Genomic DNA, 17,591 nt, shown 5'->3' on the forward strand with positions numbered 1-17,591 from the left:
ACTTGCTGGACATTATGGATAATGAATCGTAGCTTTGTATACTGAAATAAATTACCGTTACACCCGTAGATTTTAGGATCTAAACTCAAGAACAATTTGGATGACCTTGGATATTCCGACTGATACGATACTCTCTATTAACCTTTCAGAAGACTTACTGAACATGATAGATTACAAATCGTAGCTTTGTATACTGAAAAAGTTACCGTTACACCCGTAGAATTTAGGATCCACACTCAAGAATAGTTTGGATGACCTAGAATATCCCAACAGATCTGATACTGTCTATTGAATTTTCAGAAGAATCACTGGACATGATAGATTACAAATAGGTGCTTTGTATAATGAAAGAATATATCGGATCTAAACTCAAGAATAGTTCGGATGACATAAGATATTCAGAAAAATGAAATTCTACATGATTTCTACCCTATTTATACTATTGAGCAACAATACCACAGAAAAAAACTTAGAAAAAGTTCCATTATAACTCTTGCAAAAAATCCGGCTTCGAAGGGTTAAACGTCCCTGAGTTCTCCTGATGCCCCCTGAATCCCATGAACCGAATCTGAGATCCTCTGGAACTTCCCTGGAACCCCCTGAGAAGCGTCTTTAAGGCTACCTGGAAGTCTCTTGAAAAGTTGCTAAAACTCACTGAAGCGCCTTCAAGGGTCAAGGGTCTCAACCTGGAGCCTCATTGAAACGCCTCTGAGCTATTCTGGTGTCCCCTAAAACTCCCTCAAACGACTTTGAGGAGACCCCTTGAAGTACCTGTGAGGCCATATAAACCCTCCTGAGACGCCCTGAAGTGCCCTTGAAACCCTCTGAAACATCCCTGAAACCCGTTGGGACCGCCTTAACGCGCCCTGAGATCTCCTGGGCGTTGAAACACCTCTGCAACCTCCCTTTGCTCTCCCCTATAAACGTGCCCTGGCCGCCGATACCATAGTTACCGTCATTACCCCGAAATTCAACTGAAGTGCCAACAAACCTGTCGAAACGCTCTTCGAAGGCTTCTGAAATCTCCTGAAACAACCCCCTGATACGCCCCCGAAGCCCCTTGGAACCCCCTTCCTTTGGGCTCCCGGATGCTGGAAGAACAAAAGGCTTAGACAATATTCAGTTTTAAATGGGAGAGGCCAACACCTCCGTGGCATGTTTACGGTTGAAGAGGACCAAAGAGCACTCAAAGTGGAGCGGAGCTGATGTGATGGTTAAAGTACGTGACTATCACGCCGAGAACCTGGGATCGAATCCCACTCCCGAAAAACTCACAAAATGTGAGTGCAATCTTCGGAAGGCAAAGTAAAGCGTGGGTCCCGAGTTTTTTTTTTTTATACATATTAATGTGTATTTTAACATCTAGGGGGTCCCGAGATGAACTAGCCTAGGACTAAAGATCTAGGTCATGCAGATTTTAAAAAGTGCACTCAACGTTCAGGGGTTCTGGAAGCGATTGGCCCAGGACCGAGTTCAGTGAAGAAGAAAGCTTTATTCGGTGTAGATCCAAGTAGTATACAAGTTTCCAAGCAAGTATCCAAGTAAGTAGATTTGCATTAGTGTTCGTGACTCTTATTCTTGGCGTAGGGACAAAAAAGCCTGCTTTTCAGTTTAGTGTTCTGTGAACACGAATCTAGCAAAAATCGCGATTTAATGATACAATTCAAAATGGCGTCTAAATCCAAGATGGCTGCCAAACAAAATTTCAACTCCAAATGATCGGTCTAAATAAAAAATCATCATTTTTGTCACCTTGACAGCCCCTTGGTAAGCAAGGGGTCCATGAATATGAACCAACTAAAGCCATTTTTATGCATTATTATCACTGTTCTGGCATCACGGCGCCGCATCACGTTTGATTGTATTGATAGTGTGAAAATGCGTATGATGTTATGACAGTTGAGCAAACAGTTTGGTAGAATCGCAACGTGGAAATAAGTGGGGTTGAATTTGCCACTATTAATTGAGGTAATAATTTAATTTTAATTGATATCTAATGAATTATATAAATAATTATACGACTCTAATAGCTTTGCACATCGAGTCGACAAAACCGCCTTTAAGGACAGAGTTTGTGAGCGAGAATTTAGCGGAGAAGACTATGTAAGATAACCTGTTTTGTATCATGTAACATAAATAATAAATGAATTGGATTTTTTCAGCTTTGAGCTGCTGCTACAAAAACGCACTGCTGCGAAGTCTATAATACAGTCCGAACATTCTCAAAGATAGCCACTCATTATGTCCGATAAAGGTGAGCGCTATGATTGTCGATCGTGTGACCGACCAAACTCAGCTGATATCGGGATGGTTGCTTGTGATGAATGTTCCACCTGGCACCATTACTCATGTGTCGGCGTGTCTCCGGGAGTTGAAACACGCCCATGGCGTTGCAACAAGTGTGCTATTGCATCTACATTAGCATCGACGTCTAAAGAACAACGCCGGCGAGATGGACCCGATTCGTTGACACCTCCTAACCCTCCTAAGGAGGTCGCAAACCGTGACTCTCGTAGCGTTCATAATCAGGTGGATGGTAACAAATCGTTGGATGGAAGAACTAATGCATCCGGTACTTCCAGTGTTCGTTCCCGAGCACGTCTAGCCCTACTGCGATTAGAAAACGAGCGTCTATTGGAACAGTCCAGGTTGGAAGAAGAACGTTTACGACTCGAGGATGAACGAATCCAGAGGGAGAAGGAGAGGGCGCTTCGTGCAAAGGAAATTGCGGCTATGGAAAAGTACTTGCAGGAAAAGCTCGAATTGGAAGAAATCATAAATGACGATAGTAGTTCCAAGGCAAGTAGCTCTAATGCTAGCGGTGGCACTAAAGCCAAACAAACCAAGGCTTGGCTGATAGACCAACACATGCAGTCTGATTCCAACATGAACAGCAGATGCGTTGAGCCACCAATAGGCAGCTTCCCACCCGGATCGTTTGCACCTGTACCCGAGGTACCGGAAGCTAGAGCCCTAATGATCGACCAGTCGGTCCACGGGGTGGGGCCTAGTGCAAATCAGCTGGCTGCGAGACAGATATGGCCCAGAAAGCTTCCTACGTTCTCCGGAGATCCAAGTGAGTGGCCCATATTCTATAGCAGTTTTGAAACTGCTAACATGGCCTGCGGGTTTTCGAATGTCGAAAATATCATCCGATTGCAAGAGTGTTTGCGAGGACCAGCAAGGGAAGCCGTCGTTACCAAATTGATGTTTCCGCAGAGTGTGCCGATGATCATAGAAACATTAAAGCGCTTATACGGAAGACCTGAGCTTTTAATCAAGACTTTGCTTGCGAAAGTTCGAAGTGTAGAAGCTCCTAAACCAGAAAGACTCGATACGTTGATGAACTTTGGAATGGCTGTGCAGCAGTTGTGCGATAGTCTGGAAGCAGCGAACCTAAAGGCACACCTTTCTAACCCAGCGCTACTCGACGAGCTAGTGGATAAACTTCCTGCAGCGATCAAACTAGACTGGGTTAGACACAAGCGAGCATTTCCAGATCCAACGTTAAAGGAGTTTGGAGGCTTCATGACAGCACTTGTTGAAGACGCCAGCGAAGTTACAACATTGTTGCAACCGAGAACGGATGTCAATAAGCAGGAAAAGGGGAAATCACGCGAACGAGGTCATCTGAACACCCACATTTTCAATGAGCTTGATTCACAGGATGGCATCGACAGGAAGCCTTGCCCAATATGCGAGCGTACTGACCACCGTGTTAGAAATTGCGAAAAGTTTCGACAGATGGATGTCCAATCACGAATTGCAGCCGCCGAAAGATGGAAGCTCTGCGAGGTGTGTTTATTTGACCATGGACGTTGGAAGTGTAGATCCAGATTTCATTGCACTGTTGGTAGTTGCCGCTCAAGACATCATCCGCTGTTACATCGCCCGATATCACCTGCTGAAGTCCAAGCAGACTGCCATACCCATGGTAAAGTAGGAAAATCAGTACTTTTCAGAGTTGTGCCGGTCACGTTATACAACGGGGATAGGTACGTCGATACGTATGCCTTCCTCGATGAAGGCTCCTCTTTCACCCTGATAGAATCCAGCGTTTCGCGTAGTCTTGGACTGGAAGGAAAATTGGAACCATTAGAAATGAGATGGACGTCAAATGTGGTTCGAAATGAAAAGGACTCTCGGCTAGTGGACGTTGAAATTGCTGGTCGAGGAAAGCAGGAGCGACACCTACTCAAAGAAGCCCATACGATCAATGGTTTGAATCTCCCTAGACAAAGCTTATCATTTGAGGATTTGAGCAAATGCTTCCATCATCTGCAAAACGTCCCAGTATCGTCCTATGCAAATGCAGTTCCAAAACTACTGATTGGTTTGCAAAATTTGGAGTTATTGGCACCTATAGAAAGCAAGATCGGTCAACCTGGCGACCCGATCGCGGTGCGTAGCGTCTTGGGTTGGGCTATCTACGGCCCGGGTGGAAAAGTAATGCAGAATCACTTGAACCATCACAATTGCAAATGCCCTGCTGATGACGAATTGAACGAAATGGTTCGGCAACGGTTTGTTCTTGAGGATGTAGGAGTGTCACCGACGCTATTGCCCGAACCTGCTGAAGAAAGAAGAGCTAGAAGGATGTTGGAAATGACGACCAGACGAGTGGGTGACCGATTTGAAACAGGTCTTTTGTGGAAGACCGACGAAATCAAGTTTCCTGATAGTCGAGCCATGGCCTTGCAAAGGATGAAGTGCTTGGAAACCAAATTAGCGAAAGACCCCGAATTGAAGGCCAATGTACAACAACAAATTCAACAGTATGTCCAAAAATCGTATGCACATAAAGCAACGGAGAAAGAACTTGCGGAAGCGGATCCAAACCGAGTCTGGTACCTCCCATTGAACGTCGTGCATCATCCTCGGAAGCCGAATAAAAAGCGACTAGTGTGGGACGCAGCCGCTCGAGTAGATGGTGTGTCTTTAAATTCCCAACTCTTGAAAGGTCCGGATCTGCTCGTATCACTTCCCTCTGTAATCTGCAAATTTCGAGAACGGCGCATTGGCTTTGGAGGCGATATTCGGGAAATGTTCCACCAAATCCGCATTAGGACGGTGGACAAACACTCCCAAAGATTCTTCTTCCGCTTCAACCTCAATCAACCACCAGACGTTTACGTGATGGACGTTGCGACGTTTGGAGCGACGTGTTCGCCTTGCTCTGCTCAGCACGTTCTGAAGGTCAACGCTGAAGAGCACGCGAACCTTTTTCCTGAAGCTGCGAAGGCAATTGTGGACAAGACCTATATGGACGATTATTACGATAGTGCAGATACCACAGACGAAGCAGTAGCTCGTGCGTTACAAGTGAGGGACATTCATAAAAACGGGGGATTCGAAATGAGGAATTGGTCGAGTAATAGTCCCGAAGTGTTGCTGAAATTAGGACAAACCGTTGAACCCCCAGGACCTTCGTTTGTCTGTGATAAAAGCGACGGATGGGAAAGGGTGCTGGGAATGATGTGGGACCCTGTTAAAGACGTCTTTGTGTTCTCTACCGATCTCCGAGGGGAACTGGCTGCTTACATTGCTGGAGATAAAAGACCAACAAAACGAATGGCTCTGCGGTGCATTATGAGTCTCTTCGATCCATTGGGACTCCTTGCACCGTACTTGGTGCACGGAAGGATGCTGCTTCAAGACGTCTGGCGTTCAGGTGTATCATGGGATGAAGAGGTGCAAGATGAAGAATTCGCAAAATGGAGACGCTGGACTGAACTTCTGAAGGGGATCGGCCAACTGGAGATTCCGCGTCACTACTTTAGCCGTGCAAGACAGGATGCCTGTAGAACTTTACAACTACACGTATTTACCGATGCTAGCGAAGCGGGGTACGGCTGTGCTGCATATTTCCGGATACTCGATGGCAGCAATGTAACATGTACTCTGGTGATGGCAAGAAGTAAAGTGGCTCCGCTGAAGCACCAATCTATCCCGAGAATGGAGTTACAAGCTGCACTTTTGGGAGCACGCCTTGTGCAGAATGTTTGCGAAAATCATACAATTCAAGTCAATGATCGGTTCGTGTGGACGGATTCAACTACGGTACTTTCATGGATTCGATCGGATCATAGAAGATACATGCAGTATGTGGCTCATCGTGTAGGAGAGATCCAGTCGTTGACCGAGCCTAAGAATTGGAGATGGGTTCCCACAAAGGACAACGTAGCGGATGCCTTAACAAAGTGGGGTAAAGACACCGAACCAACTTCGCATGGCAGGTGGTTCAATGGTCCATTGTTTCTTAACCAACCCGAGGTCGATTGGCCACCGCAGAAAGCAATTCCGTTAAACACCGGGGAAGAACTTCGGGCCCGTTATGCACTTATCCACGTACCAGTACCTGAACCGTTCATAGATGTCGAACGAATTTCTAAATGGAAGATTCTTGTTCGTACAATGGCCCAAGTTCTTCGATTTGTTTCCAATTGTCGTCTGCGAGTTGAGGGCAAACCAGCGGAAACGGTAGAAGCGACATCCTTACAACAACGATACCTGAAATGTCTAACACCAACGGTTAGAGTTCCGCTGCAGCAGAGCGAATACTTAAAAGCGGAACAGTTACTTTGGCGTATAGCACAGGCCGAATGTTTTCCGGATGAGGTGAAGATCTTGACTCATAACCGAGATTTGCCGCTACAGCAATGGAAGAAAATCGACAGAGCGAGTAAAATATACAAATCTTCTCCATTCATCGACGAATTTGGAGTAATGAGAGTTGACGGTAGGACGACTAATGCGAAATATCTACCGTTTGATTGTCGTTTCCCCGTGATATTACCAAAGGACCATCTCATAACGACTCGTCTGGTGGAACATTACCATCGCATCTGTGGGCATACGAATAAGGAAGCCGTTGTAAACGAAATTCGTCAGCGGTTCGATATTTCTCATCTACGCGCTGTGGTGGACCGAGTAGCCCAGGACTGCATGTGGTGCAAGATTAAATCGAGCAAGCCACATTTCCCGCGGATGGCGCCCCTACCCGAACAACGTCTTACTGCATATGTTCGTCCATTCAGCTATGTCGGAATAGATTACATGGGTCCGTTGGAAGTGACCGTTGGGCGACACAAAGAGAAGCGATATGTCGCGGTATTCACCTGTCTAGTTGTCCGCGCTATCCATCTAGAAATCGCCTTTGATCTATCCACGGACTCCTGCATAATGGCAATCAAACGCTTTGTTCGAAAGCGAGGGTCGCCGCTCGAAATATTCTCCGATAACGGGACCAATTTCGTTGGCGCAAGTCGTCAGCTAAAAGAGCAAATCCAACGAATCAATGAATCATGTGCAGAAACTTTTACCGATGCTCATACGAAATGGTCGTTCAACCCCCCGTCGGCGCCACACATGGGGGGTGTGTGGGAACGGATGGTGCGCAGCGTTAAGGACGGAATGAAGGCAATTGACGATGGACGTAAACTCACCGATGAAGTCTTGCTGACAGTTTTAGCAGAAGTTGAAGGATTCGTAAATGCCCGTCCATTAACTTACATGCCTGTAGATAGAGAAAATCTGGAGGCGATAACGCCCAATCATTTTTTGATTGGAGGATCATCACCAAGTCATGAACCGCTAAGGATGTCGACGGATCTCGGCGCTATGTTGCGAAGCAGCTACCTACGGAGTCAGTACATAGCCGATAAAGTATGGAGCAGATGGCTAAAAGAGTATCTACCTACAATCAACAAACGCTCTAAATGGATCGATGATGTTCGAGCAGTTCAAGTAGGGGACCTGGTGTATGTTGTCGAAGGCGACAGAAGGACTTGGACCCGCGGAAGGATTGAGGAGCTCATAACCGCGAAAGATGGACGGGTCCGGCAAGTGATCGTACGTACCGCATCTGGGCTATTAAGACGGCCAGTGGTGAAGTTGGCGCTTATGGAGATAGGAAAGACTCGTGAACCCGAGGAAGAGCAAGATGATCTTCACTTGGATCCACGGGGTGGGGGATGTTCTGGCATCACGGCGCCGCATCACGTTTGATTGTATTGATAGTGTGAAAATGCGTATGATGTTATGACAGTTGAGCAAACAGTTTGGTAGAATCGCAACGTGGAAATAAGTGGGGTTGAATTTGCCACTATTAATTGAGGTAATAATTTAATTTTAATTGATATCTAATGAATTATATAAATAATTATACGACTCTAATAGCTTTGCACATCGAGTCGACAAAACCGCCTTTAAGGACAGAGTTTGTGAGCGAGAATTTAGCGGAGAAGACTATGTAAGATAACCTGTTTTGTATCATGTAACATAAATAATAAATGAATTGGATTTTTTCAGCTTTGAGCTGCTGCTACAAAAACGCACTGCTGCGAAGTCTATAATACAGTCCGAACAATCACTTTCTAGCGAATAAGTGCGATTTTTTTTGTAAATACCAGGCTATATGTAAATGGCGGCCTGGTTTCTGTGAGAATAACACAAGAGGCCCCTTACACAAGCACAGTAGACGCTCGCTTGGTTCAAACGCTTTGACTGCAATGCGATGTTTTTCAACTGAAAGTTCGATATCTGCAACAGTTTTGCAGTTATTGCACCGCTATCCGTCAAAATAAAACGTCAACAGCAATGCGATTATCGAACGTCTACTGTAATGCTGTCAAAAATATGAATAGCACCAAACGAATAGTTTATAGTCACACATTTCGCACTGCATTCAAATTATTCTAAATTATCTTCCAACTGAATTCCACAGTATAATGGAGTCTAAAAATACCATTTTCATGAAACACAAAAGTGAAAACCGAGTACCTTCGCGGCATTTATGATTGTCAGTGCGTACGACAAACACAGTGGAAAACTTAATTGTCAATCGTAAACAAGCAGATAATTGCAGCATTTACGGGCGTGACCCGTAAAAGCGATCATAAACGTCACGTATTACTTATTGCGGGCTTTTACAAATTTCAGTTTGCAAACAATGTATGCTTTGATGAAAATAGACGCCATCAGCTAGATGCGCTAGTTTTGCCGCAGAACCCTCTCGTGTGCACAGTCAGTGGAAGCACTTTTCTATTAATTGTTTGAGTTTCCATTACGTTTTCCCTTTTATAATTAAAATCCAACGCATTAGAATAGCTTTCATAAAATAACCGGCATTGATGGAATCTAACCACATTCATCCAATTCATGCGATTGAATTGATAAACCATTATTCATCGTGGCCCCCTCGATGAGAGTACATCCACTCGTACAATCAATTAGCCGTAATCAATAAAGGCTTTTTTTTTTCATTCCACAAACCTTTTCATTTTCCATTAGGTAAAATGCCGGGTTCAGGCTGGGTGACCACAAAAATAAATCACGTGTACTTCCGCGGATTGTTTAAAAAGCGTGTCAAACACGTACGTTAACAATAATTGATAGCACAATCGCAGTAGGCAAAGCTCGATGAAACCTACAATCAGAGATGGCGGAGGTGATTACTGATAACAATCACTTTCACTGTGGCGTGAGGGGTTTGCATAAGGCAGGCTTTTTATTGCACCCAGAATAAACTAGAAATGTCCAACATAACATTGAAAAATTCATCCGCAATGAACAAATTTTATTAAATTATCCGTGATGAAAACTTACTTTGAAGAAGATGTAACGGTAGAACAAAAAAAGTTTGATTTTATAACAATTTTGTATCAGTAAACACAAAAGCTAAATCAACAATGAGAATTGGGCTATGGTTATTTGAACTTTACTTTATAAAGAATTCAAATCATACCTACCTTAATAATTTTAAAGTGCACCATAGTAATTTAATAAATGCATCATTAACTTCTACCAACTTTAAAGTTTTCTATTGTCGCAATAACCTTTTGCCATAACATAACCATAAGGTTAAGATGATTGAACATTTATAGAATTTCTCGAAGTATTACTAGTAGTACTAGGTGGGAAAATGTACTTTGAATGTCCAAAGCACTTCCCTTCGATTTTTATATTACGAAATAGACAAAAAATCAAAAATAACATTCAAATTACCGTGCCTATACCGAAACTCAAAAGTTGATAACCTGACTCATGAGAAATACCGGTACAATCTTCGAATGTTTTCAAAACTTTGTGGAATAAAACAGACTACAATGTTGCAATAGTACTGCACTGACTGCCCAGAACTAAGTATTCAGCACCGGCAAGCACGGAAACAAATGCTTCGCGCTAGACAAACCGGACACTAATGGGGCGCTCCTGGCTCCAACGTCACTGTGTGCCGTGCAAAGATGCTGTCTATGAAACTGCCTACATAGGATTGTGGAATGATGAAGCAACACAGAACAGGAAGACAGCTGAATCCCGCAGTTCGTCAGTCAGAGTCTGCATTCAGTCAGTGGCGTAGTAGCCTGGGAGTGCGCTGCTGCTGCTGAGATTGATGACATGGCAACTGGGTGATATTTTCGTTACTGCGATTCTCAATGTACAAATGACGGGCGACTGCGGTCAATGAATACTAGATTGTTTGGTGGCTCGTGTTTCTCATTGCGGCGATTGTATGCGATACGGGAAGTTGTTAAACTTTGAGTTATTGTGTAACGTTAGGATTCTCTACATTTTGTAGTTTGCAAATGAAAACTGATTGTGTGGAAGACGTAGTCATCGGGCCGTTTAAAATCATACAATCTCATATTCACTTTGTTTAACTAACAGACGTTCATAGAACAAGAGGTAATTCTTTCGTACAATATTATGCTGATGACTCCCTACTTATTTTCTATTGAAATTCTTTTTGAATGTTGGTTGAAATGATTTTAATTCGAATACAAGCTTAAGTAAGCTCGCCGTTCAGCGAATACTCAAAGGATAAGAAAATGTTTATAGTATACTCGTACACATGTCTAGCTTATAAAAATTGACAGAGAACGTCGGAGTTATTCTGGTGGGTCACTGGGTCAGATTCTTATAAAAAGGCTATTTTTCGGTACAAAACGTGTTTTCCATTCGCAATTGAATTCACTCTCCTCTCCTCTTCTTGGCGTAACGTCCTCACTGGGACAAAGCCTGCTTCTCAGCTTAGTGTTCAATGAGCACTTCCACAGTTATTAACTGAGAGCTTCCTCTGCCAATGACCATTTTACATGCGTATATCGTGTGGCAGGCACGAAGATACTCTATGCCCAAGGAAGTCAAGGAAATTTCCTTTACGAAAAGATCCTGGACCGACCGGGAATCGAACCCGTCACCCTCAGCATGGTCATGCTGAATACCCGTGCGTTTACCGCCTCAGCTATATGGGAATTCACTCTATTTGCATTGAAACTCAAACCTCTACCATCGAACATTGTTTATGAACAGGTGTGGAGCGTTTGGGACATTATTTCCAGAGAAACTTACTGCATACTGTATACTGGGTAGCAGTGCTGAAAAAATCATTTCGTCATATCTAAATTCAATCACCTACAGCTCATTTTAGAAGCTGAACCTGAGAATATGGTATATGAAAAACTTGTGCAGCTAGACCAGTTCTGCAAGAAAGTCACAAAAAAACCACTACTTTTCGAATATTTAAGGTAAATGTCACGGACTTCCTTCGAAAAATCCCAATGATATTCACGGTGAATATCATGTGGCATTTTTCAAAGGTAGTCCGTGACATTTACATCAAATATTCCAAAAATAGCGGTTTTTCCGTGACTTTCTTTCTGCACAAGTTTTTCATATACCATATTCTCAGGTTCAGCTTCTAACATGAGCTGTAGGTGATTGAATTTAGATATGACGAAATGAATTTTTCAGCACTGCTGGGTAGGGTGTGGCCCACACTTATACGAAAAACAAAAATTTCGAAAAGGTCTTACTTCCTGAACCAGTTGTTTTGGACTCCCAGAAGCTACATTTTAAATTTGTGCACAATCGGTCAAGCCCAAGGAGGCGCTCAACAAGCGCTGAAGTTTGTATGGGAAAACTTGGCGAAACGTATAAAGAAACCTTGAGTTTTCGATTTTTGCCGCTAGGTGACACTATAAGCGTTTAATGATCAATCCCTTTAGTATTTCTGTAGGTGACTGTATGTCAAACAACTTTGTCGAAGACCGCAAAGTGATCCGACGGCTGTGAAAAAAAGTTATACCCTAGGCAAAGTGAAGCGGAGTATTGAGATTTCATTATTGATATTATTCCTTAACGTGTACTGGAAAAGCAACAATAAAGTTTCGCCCAACCTCCGGCGTAGGATCACTTTGCGGTCTTCGACAAAGTTGTTTGGCATATAGACACCCACAAGAATACCAACGGGTTTAATTTTTGAACGCTTACAGTGCCACCTAGCGGCAAAAATCAAAAACTTAAGATTTCTGCATACATTTGGGCATATTTTGCCATATAAACTTGACCAATTTTGCTCCAATTTAGAATGTAGCTTCTGAGAGTCCAAAACAACTGGTTCAGGAGGTAAGACTTGATATTTTTCGAAATTTTTGTTTTTCATATAAGTGTGGGCCACTTTAATACTGGGGTTCACTTCCATAATCCATTTTCTCCAGTCTTAAGTATTGACTTTATCGGTATCGTTTCTTAGAAGATTTTACTCTTTATTTGGGAATTTTTGCCTTTGTGATTAATCCACCTAAAGTGCAATAGAAATTCACTTTTTTTTCATAAATGAAGATAGACTATTGGACAATTGGTATCTTTGGCAAATTTGCAGAAAAATGTATTGTTGGAACGTTTTCCGAACAAACTATTAGATATTAGCTTTATTTTAAAAATTATGTGTCAGTTTTTGTGAACGACTCCTTGAAATAGTTTTTTCGTTAGAACTTTTTTCTGGGGATTTTTGGAAATTTAGTAGTAATCAACAAAGTTATGCTTTGTAATGAAACACAACTTTCATGCTTTTTCCTTCTTGGAATGACGCTCCAAATGGAACAAAGCCTACGTCTCAACTACCAAAAGTTTCTCATTCCAAATCGATTTCCTGATGGAATGCTTGGAAAAATCTCTGGAGGCATTTTGGAGAAATTTCTGGAAGGAACGTTAGATTCCTGTATAAATGATTGCTGGAATACCTCATGCAGTTACAGCAACTAGCGTAGGTAACCTCATTCTCCTTGATACACACGGGAAAGAGCAGGATAAAAAACGAGGCAAGTTCCCCTCTTCCATCCTTCTCTTGCTTGTGTTTGATTGGGAGAGTAAATAAGAAAAGAAACTGCAAACGCTAGTAATTACAGCTGCGATTTTTTTTTCTGTTGTGATTCCTATGGCATTTCTACGAAGATTACTAAAAAAATTAATAACGTTCCCCGTGATTCCTGTTGAAAATCACGTTGAGATTTTTTTTAGGTATGCTCGCTAGTATTTATCCAAAAATACTTCTGGGATTTATTCAGAAGTTTATGATAGAATCCTCCAGGAAAATTTGCTGGGATTCCTCAAGCAAGTCCTGCTAGGAATCCTCTTGGAATTTTTAGAGGATTCATAACTACAATTCCTGAAAAAATCCTTGTTGAAAATGCTTGAATAATCCTAGCAACAGTTCCTGAAGAAATAAATTTGAGTTAAAATATCTATTGATACTCTGAGAAAAACTCTGAGGAAACTCTGAAAGTATCGCAAGAGCAATGCCCAAAGGAACCCTTTAAGAAAGCAGGCAAGTTTTTTAGGAATTCCATGAAGATTTTCCAAAAGATTTCCCTTGGATTGCCTTCAGGAATTCCTAATGCGATTCGCTAGATATCGCTGCTGTAATTGCTGAAGAAATACTTTCCAGGATTCCTCCAGGAATGCTTCCTGGGATTACTCCAGGGAGTCCACTTGCAGTTCCTCCAGGAATTCCTCCTGTGATTTGTCCAGAGATTTAAGATTTTCTTCATGAATTCTTCCAGGGATTTTTCCAAGATTTCCTGTAATAGCTATTCCGGTGGTTTCTCAAAGGACATTTTCAGATATTCAGATATTTTTCCAAGGATTCCTCTTGAGATTCCTCAATACTTTTCGACAGGGATTCATCCAAGACCTCTTCAGGCTTTATCAATAGAAATTCTTGATGGGCTTCCTCCAGCAATTGGTTCTGTAATTTATTCATGATTTTTTTTTTTTAGAAATGTAGTGTGTACAAAAAGGTAACTCACTTTTAAGGCACTTCCCATTGGCTGATTTTTGGATTATAGCTGGAATCGAGCCGGAATTTTACCGCATTGTTTGTTATTAAAAATGGTCCGGATCGGTCAAGGCGTTCCGGAGTTATGGTCATTTGAGTGATCCGGACCAGCACCGCAAGAAGTGGCCACATATAGGGTAACCTGGGGTAATACGCAACCCCGTGGCAAAACGCCCTTACGCTATTGCATTACATAAGTGAAGTTCCATTCGATACAAGTAAACTAGACGTAAAACTAAGCCAAACAAGTCCAAGAATGCAAAGAATATTCGAATGAAAAGCGTGGAAAACGATGATTTTCCACATTTGGAAAGATTGTCTAATTTGAAGCGCACACAATTTAAGCAATTGCGCGCTGATTACATTGAATAAACCTATTAACTACCATCCGCCTCCTACTCCTTCCATTTGCTGCCGTAAACAGTAAGTTGGAGCCGCCTGGTATTTTATTAGAATTCAAAGCGGAAAATGCCAGAGGTCGTATTGCCCCACCTCAAGGTGCGTTTTGCCCCCAACAGTTTTTCAGCACCCAAAACGTAACACTTTTTTAAATTGTTAATTTGATTCGGTAAAATTAATATCACGCGGACCAAAAGTTGGCGTCTTTTAGTCAAATAAGTGAACTAACTTTCAAAACGCAAGACACCCATAAAATCATCCACGTTTGCCACGTTTTCTTAGGGGGTGCATATTACCCCACGTTCCCCCCCACAACTGAACCAAGTCCCCGACCAAGCCCCTTCATGCGACACATCAAACTGCGGCGATTTTTGTAACATTCAGCATGGTTGACAAATTTTGTGATATTAACACAGGAGACCGAAAATTCTACGATGTCGGTCCAAAATCCAAAATGGCGGCTCCAAATTCAAGATGGCGGCTGTATAATGGAGTTTTAAGGCCTAAACCATGTAATATGGGTACATTTTGTATGGGGAAGATGTTTGGAGTCCAATAATGGCGACCATAATATCCAAGATGGCGCCTCCAATTCAAGATGGCGGCTGTTTAATGGAGCTTTAGGCACTAAAACCATGTAACATGGGTATATTTTGTATGGGGAAGATGTCTTGAGTCCACAAATGGCGATCTGAGTATCCAATATGGTGGTCTACAATTCAAGATGGCGGCTCCAGATTCAATATGCTGGCTGTAGACGGAGTTTTAGTCCCTAAACCATGCAATAAGGGTATATTTTGCATGGGGTACATGTCCGGTGTCCAAAAATGGCGACCTGAACATTCAAGATGGCGTTCTAAAATTCAAGATGGTGGCTTCAAATTCAAGATGGAGGCTGTTTAAAGGAGTTTTGAACCCTAAAACCATGCAATATGGGTATATTTGGTATGGCGGTCTAAAATCCAAGACGGCGGCTCCAAATTCAAGATGGCGGTTGTTTAGTGGAGTTTTTGGCTCTAAAACCATGTAATAAGAGTATATTTTGTATGGGCAAGATGTCCGGAGTCCAAAAATGGCAACCTGAATATCCAAGATAGCGGTCTAAAATACAAAATGGCGGCTCTAAATTCAATATGGCGGCTGTATAACGTAGTTTTAGGCCCTAAAACCATGCAAAAAGGGTATAATTTGTATGGGGAAAATGTCCGGAGTCTAAATCCGAGTCATATGGGTTTATTTGATATAGGGACGAATTGTGGACTCCAAGATGGTGGATGTTCAATGGAGTTCTGGGCTCTAAAACCATGCAATATGGGTATATCTGGTATGGGGAAGAAATGTGGTGCCTAATAATAAAGACCAGAATAGTCAAGATGGCGGACATAAATCCAAAATTGCGGCACGAAGTTCAAGATAGCGGCTTTTTATTATGGTGAAATGGGACTCGTATTTTTTGAGAGCACCGATCTCGTCATCCACAAAACGCCCGAAAATGTTTATCACGAGGCTACTCATTGCTTTTTCAGCTCTGTTTGTTGTTTAGATGACGAGATCCGTGTTTTCGGTATTTGCAAGGCAGCCATTGTGACGGCCATTTTTGGATTCGCTCATATATGTCCTTAAGACATATAGGCGCAAACATCAAAGCTACATAAACGATATGATTTCTGTTGCCATGTAATGGATTTTTGTTTAACGTATGGAAGTGCGATATTCATCTACATGTCACTTAAGTTTTGTTGAAATGTGTTTTCACGAGGAAGGCGCCGCCATCACTGCTAGGTGGATTAATTAGGTTTTTTTCTGTGTAGCCGGAGTTTTAGGAGGAACCCTACCAGGCATTCCCTAGAGGAATTCCAGGAGGAATTGCTGGAGAACTATTTTTAGAAATCCTCTGGAAATTTCGTGCCTAATGGATTTCACCATGAATTTCTCAAAAGATACCTCCAGAGATTCCATTAAGGATTTATTCAAGGAATTCATCAAAGAATTCCTCCGATTTCCTCTGATCTTTACAGAAGTTCTAAAACATCCTTAAAAAAACTCTATGTGAATTTTTGGAAGAATCCATAGAGAAACTACAACAGGAAATGCTCGATGAATTACATCAAGAATAATTGGAGAAATCCCAGCAAGAATTTTCAGAGGTAATCCCAGATGAATTCTTGATCAAATTCCAACAGGAATTCCTGGAGGAATCCTTAGGAAAAATACCTGGAGGAACCGGATTGCTTGAAGGAAACCCAGTAGGCGTTCTTGGGGAATTTCCAAGAGAAATTTGTGGAGACATTTTTGTAAAAAGCACTGTAGACACAGAAAGAACTTCTGCAAGTATCCTAGAGCAGTAGGCATTCCTAGACGATTACCCATCGAAAGTCCAGAATAAACTACTGGAGAAATCCGCGAAGAAATGCCAAGTTGTACTCTTGGAGGAATTCAAGCAGAAGTCTTTGCAAAAATCAAATTCCTCCACAAATGCACGAATGGAAATTCTTGCTAAGATTGCTCCTAAGGTTTCTCCTCGTTTCCCTATACAATTTCATTCTGTGATTTCTCCAAGGATTGCCGTAGAAAAACCTCTCTCGATGTTCAAGATTTCTTTTTTTTTTTAATTTTTAAAATTTCTTCGGGAATTTTTGTTGGGATATCTTCAGTAATTGCTCTTAGGTGTCCTCCAAGTGTTCTTGGAGGATTCTCAAAAGGAATTTCCTGATGAATCCCAGCAAGACTTCTTGGCGCATTCCACCAGAAAATCCTGAATGCATACTAGCAGCACTCCTGAAGCAATGAAATAAAATTTCCTTGAAATTTCATGTAGACTACCGGCTGGAGTTCTAAGAAAAAAGTTCTGGAGGAATCCTTGCAGAAATCCCTGAAAATATAACAGCAGGAAATTTTGAAGAAATACCTGGTGGAATCGCAGCAGGGCTTTCTGTGGAAATCTCATGTTGTATTCCAGCAATAATTTCTGGTGGAGTCCAGGAATTTCAATAATATTGCCCCCGTGATTCTTCCAGGGATTTCTACAACATCTCCAACAGGAAATCTGCTTGGGATTTTTCCTAGTTGAAAC

The 17,591-nt window shown here is 42.2% G+C and overlaps 1 protein-coding gene across 1 annotated transcript; it reads left to right on the top strand.

Moving 5' to 3' along the window:
• Positions 1–2,241: 2,241 nt before the first annotated feature.
• On the top strand, positions 2,242–8,007 carry LOC134285952 (uncharacterized). Its single transcript, XM_062847509.1, has one exon. The coding sequence runs from the start codon at positions 2,242–2,244 to the stop codon at positions 8,005–8,007; it is 5,766 nt and encodes a 1,921-aa protein (XP_062703493.1).
• The last annotated feature ends 9,584 nt before the right edge of the window (positions 8,008–17,591 follow it).

Source organism: Aedes albopictus, chromosome 2, assembly GCF_035046485.1.
Source record: "Aedes albopictus strain Foshan chromosome 2, AalbF5, whole genome shotgun sequence".
Taxonomy (NCBI): Eukaryota; Metazoa; Arthropoda; class Insecta; order Diptera; family Culicidae; genus Aedes; species Aedes albopictus.

Excerpts from the sequence above, each read along its gene's own strand:
- LOC134285952 (XM_062847509.1), top strand. The coding sequence starts at position 2,242 with ATGTCCGATAAAGGTGAGCGCTATGATTGTCGATCGTGTGACCGACCA.